The 4,429-nt window shown below is 45.3% G+C and overlaps 1 protein-coding gene across 1 annotated transcript; it reads left to right on the top strand.

Annotated features, from left to right (window-relative positions):
- The first annotated feature begins 2,323 nt into the window (after positions 1-2,323).
- Positions 2,324-3,259, top strand: LOC112120740 (olfactory receptor 51G2-like). The gene has a single exon (XM_024219888.2). The coding sequence runs from the start codon at positions 2,324-2,326 to the stop codon at positions 3,257-3,259; it is 936 nt and encodes a 311-aa protein (XP_024075656.2).
- The last annotated feature ends 1,170 nt before the right edge of the window (positions 3,260-4,429 follow it).

The raw sequence follows: 4,429 nt of genomic DNA, 5'->3' as shown, positions 1-4,429 counted from the left end.
TTCCATTTCCATGAATATTAATACATTTGACTTTGAAATCCACTTCCTGCAAGCCCTCATCGTGGCTGAATAACAGGTGCTGGGGTTACTCTGTACAAGAGAGTGAGAGCTCAGGGAATGAATATTTTCCATGCTGATCCCAATGCCTGTTACCACTCCGGATAGAGGCTACAGACTGACAGACCAGAACATGAGGGGATCCAGTAAGCTATTAACTCAGCGACAGAGGAACTACTAGACTTTTCTTTGCTGTTCAGGTTCTGAAGACATCCAGATGACAGACACTATATTTTAAGTCACTCTCTATCCTGAGAAATCATCTCTGAAAGCAGATCAGAGGGGAAAGAACGGGTTGACATGTGTGTACTAAAGTACAGATGTGTAAATGTTATGCCAAAACTTCTCATTGTAATAAAAATATTACAAATCAAAATTTCATGACATGCAGGTATATTGAAATCCAGCACCGAAGTTCTTGGAATCTGTACAGGAAGGAAAAGTGATAAGTTTACTACTTAATGGTTTTAGCTTTTGAAAGTATTTCAGAAGTACTCCAAATACTGGTTGCAATGGTTTGTGTTATTAACTCTATGTTCACTGAACAGTTGTATGATACTGTCTCCTGGTAACTGACCAAAAGCTGTTTCTAACGCTTATATTCAGGGTTGTGCATTCAATAACTCTGCAATATCTTTTAAAGAAGGCCTAAGAGAACCGAACTGCTGGTCAGTGTTTCAGCAAAGAAGCAAAGAGTAGAGCTGAGGTGCAGGAAAGGAGAGTGCAATAAGGGTTGTATGTAATTTACACCTATCATCTCGTACATGAGCATGGCTGAAGTCACTTGCACCCTCAACTGGATATTAGTGTAAACCTAGTGTTTGCACTATTCACCCATTTGTGATGCCAACCCCTCCCCCACCATTCTGACTATGTTAGCGTGTAACTTGCCAAATATCTACAGACCCTTGCATGGGGAGAGGATGCATATCCTGTGAGGATAAAATGAAGCCTGTAGGATAATCGAACTCCTTGGAGTCAGTCAGCTTTGGCCAGGCAAAGCACTTTAGCTTCTCTTGGAGGGATTCTTCTAGGTCAGAGTGTATCACTGGGAGTATTTGGTAGAGAAATGTAATAGGGCCTAGTTCTGGTTGAATTTACATGTAAATTGTGGAGGGATGCAGTTGAAGTCATTATTCCTGAATTAAGAACCTGGCCCTAAGAATTTATCCCTCTACTGCAAAGAGACAGTGGCATAATATAGAACCTGAGGAGTGGAGAAAATTATATATATATATATAAATTAGGCAAGGAAACCATGCATGGCGGTGAACCCCCACCTGGGGCAGGCAACCCCTCATCCTCACCCCTTCCACCCAAGGCCCCGCCCCTTCCACAACACCCCCCCATGGAGCCAAGCCAGCCCCCCACAGCAGCAACAGACCGTGACCCAGACTAGTGCCGAGGCCAAGCACCCCAAGCTTCCCAGCCTCCCCCCTCCCAGTGTGCGGCACAGCCCCAGCCTTTCCGGCCCTGGAGCGTGGGGGCTGGGCAGCCATGCGGACCCAGCCGCCAGCCCCAGCACCAGACCAAGAGCAGCCTGCCTTCCCTTGCCTTCCTTAGCCTCTGCCCATGAAGGAAACACATTAACAAATAGCTTCAATGCAGGACAGATAAATACAATGACCGTTTTCACTATGCACTTGCCCTGTGTTTACACACATGTCATGGCACAGTGGGCCGCAGTCCAAAATGGAGGGCCAGAAAGGGTGTCAGTGGAAAGGTCACAACTGTAAAATCGCACAGTGCTCAAGTAGGCTGCAGAATTCCCAATTACAAGATATCAATGGGCCCAAGAGCTTAGCAGGTTTCAAACAGGGACTGGATGTTTATATGTGTAAGCATAAAATCCAGTTACAGTAGTGAGGATTTAACAGAAAACCTTTTAGAAGGGCTCTAAACCTTCCTAATTTATAGTACAATATATGTCTAATTAGTGGGTCTTGGGAAGAAACTTTCCTTGGGAGCAGGTTATCTCATAGTTGCCGATTTCAGAGCTTCTTTCACCTACTTCTGAACCATCTGGTACTGGACATTAGATACGAGGCAAGATGGACTACAGGTCTGATCTAGTCTGGCACTGCCTATGTTCCTATCGATAGTGCAAATTCAAGACCATGCTTTAGCTTATCTTCCTTGAGCTCCCGGGAATCTCTAGACTTGCACTGAGATCAGGAAGATGTCTCTTAAATATCATCTAGTCTCATTTTTTTTTCTTTCTTTCAGGAAGGATATTTCAAAACTCCTTGGACCTGCCCAGTACATTATGTCAGTAGTAAATGACACCGAATTCAGCTCTGCAGTGTTCCTTCTCACCGGGATACCTGGGCAGGAAGACGTCCATCTCTGGATCTCTATCCCCTTCTGCTTAGTGTATGTTATATCCATAGTAGGAAATTCAGTCATTCTGTTCATTATAAAAACAGATCCAAGCCTCCATGAGCCCATGTACATTTTCCTTTCCATGTTGGCCATCACAGACCTTGCCTTATCGATATCCACCATGCCTACAACACTGGGTATATTCTTGTTTAACTTTAGGGAGATCAGTCTGGATGCTTGTTTTGCCCAGTTGTTCTTCATTCACTCACTTTCATTCATTGAATCATCGGTACTCCTGTTGATGGCCTTTGATCGATTCATTGCTATCTGTAACCCACTGAGATATGCTTCTATCTTAACCCTGCCGAAAATTGGAAAGATGGGACTGGTGTTTGTGCTAAGAGGGGTGTCTTTAGTATTACCACTCCCCTTTCTTCTTAAACGGCACCAATATTGTCGAGCCAATGTCCTCTCCCATTGCTACTGCCTGCACCATTACGTTATTAAGATAGCTTGTTCAGACATCACAGTCAACTACATCTATGGCTTCTTTCTTACAGTCACCGTGGTGGGGTTGGATTCACTGTTCATCTTCCTCTCATATGTGATGATCCTCAAAACAGTGCTGAAAGTTGCATCCCACGTGGAGTGCCTTAGGGCCCTGAACACATGTGTCTCCCACCTCTGTGCTGTCCTGTTCTTCTACACGCCACGGATTGGCTTGGGTGTGATACACAGATTTGTGAAGGACTCTCCTCCGTTGCTCAACCTTCTCCTGGGCTACATCTCTCTGTTTGTCCCGCCTCTGATGAACCCAATTGTGTACAGTGTAAAAAGCAAACACCTTCGAGCGAGGATAATCAGGGTGTTCTTCAAGTGAAGGGTCAGTTCATCACTTGGTTCCAGCCCCAGTGACATGGGAGATGAAAAACACGGGCCACGACCACCTATTCTATTCAGGACCTTACATCCGAGATGACATGATCTACTGAACTCCACTCTGTAAAGAGAGGTTCAGACAGGGTATAAGGCCTGGAAGAATGGGAGAGGGGCTGGTGAGGGAGGCTAGAACACTGGGGGAAGGAGACCAAGGAAGTTAGCAACTTTTACAATGTGTCTGTGTTCATGGAGAGCCAGGGGACCAGTGTGATGTTTGCTTATAAAGAGCTGTATCGTTGCCTGCTCCGACCTCAGGATTCCTCTTGATAGAGTCAATAAAGACAAGGAAGGTGGATGTTGTTTCCCATTACACCTGGCCTGTCCCTGTTCTGTCTCCGGTTAAACATCCATGAGCCAGGGAAAAAGCCGAGAGCTGTTCTTCAGTTCCGGTCCTCGCCCTTCCTGAGCGCTCTGGGTACTGGGCAATATTTGATAAATTGGTTACTGTCCATTCAGTAGGTACTGCATGATCCATGAGCACTGCAACAGCTGTGCTCAGGAGCTATTTAAGTGACACAGTCACCCCCTTTTCCCTCTGCCTTCAGCCAGGTGCATGTGACTGAGTCGTGTCAGAGACATGATTAAAGCAGGAGCCCCAGGAGCAGACATTTAGGCAGCTCCTCCCTCATTGATGACTGTGAACTGTGCACCTGATAAGTCCACCACCAGCTGACTGTAATGACACCGAGGCTGAGCAGTGCTGCGTGTGTTATTAGGAAATGGGGAAACCTTTGTGAATTAGGGAGCCTATACAGGAAGAATGGGCTCCACCTAAGGCAAAATGGAACTAAATTGCTGGCGCTTAACATTAAGAAGGTTTTAGAGGAGTTTTTAAATTAAGGGCTGGGGAAAAGCTGACAGGTGCAGAGGAGCACATCGTTTGGACAGCAACATCCGTTAGAGAGGATAGACTAATGGAGATTCTCTGTGTCCTAGTAAGGAGGAGAGGATGGAAGATGATAAAATACAGCTAGGCTCTTTTGAGAAACAGTCAAATACATCATGTAATTCAGAAAGCTAAATAATTAGGTGGGTGAATTAGAGTGCCTCGTATTAATTGAGGATATTGATATACTAGCCATCACAGACACTTGGTGGAATGAGGATAATC

The sequence above is a fragment of the Terrapene carolina genome, unplaced genomic scaffold (assembly GCF_002925995.2).
Source record: "Terrapene carolina triunguis isolate 2854851 unplaced genomic scaffold, T_m_triunguis-2.0 Scaffold30072, whole genome shotgun sequence".
In the NCBI taxonomy this organism is placed as follows: Eukaryota; Metazoa; Chordata; order Testudines; family Emydidae; genus Terrapene; species Terrapene triunguis.
This window is presented reverse-complemented; position numbering and strand designations above follow the sequence as displayed.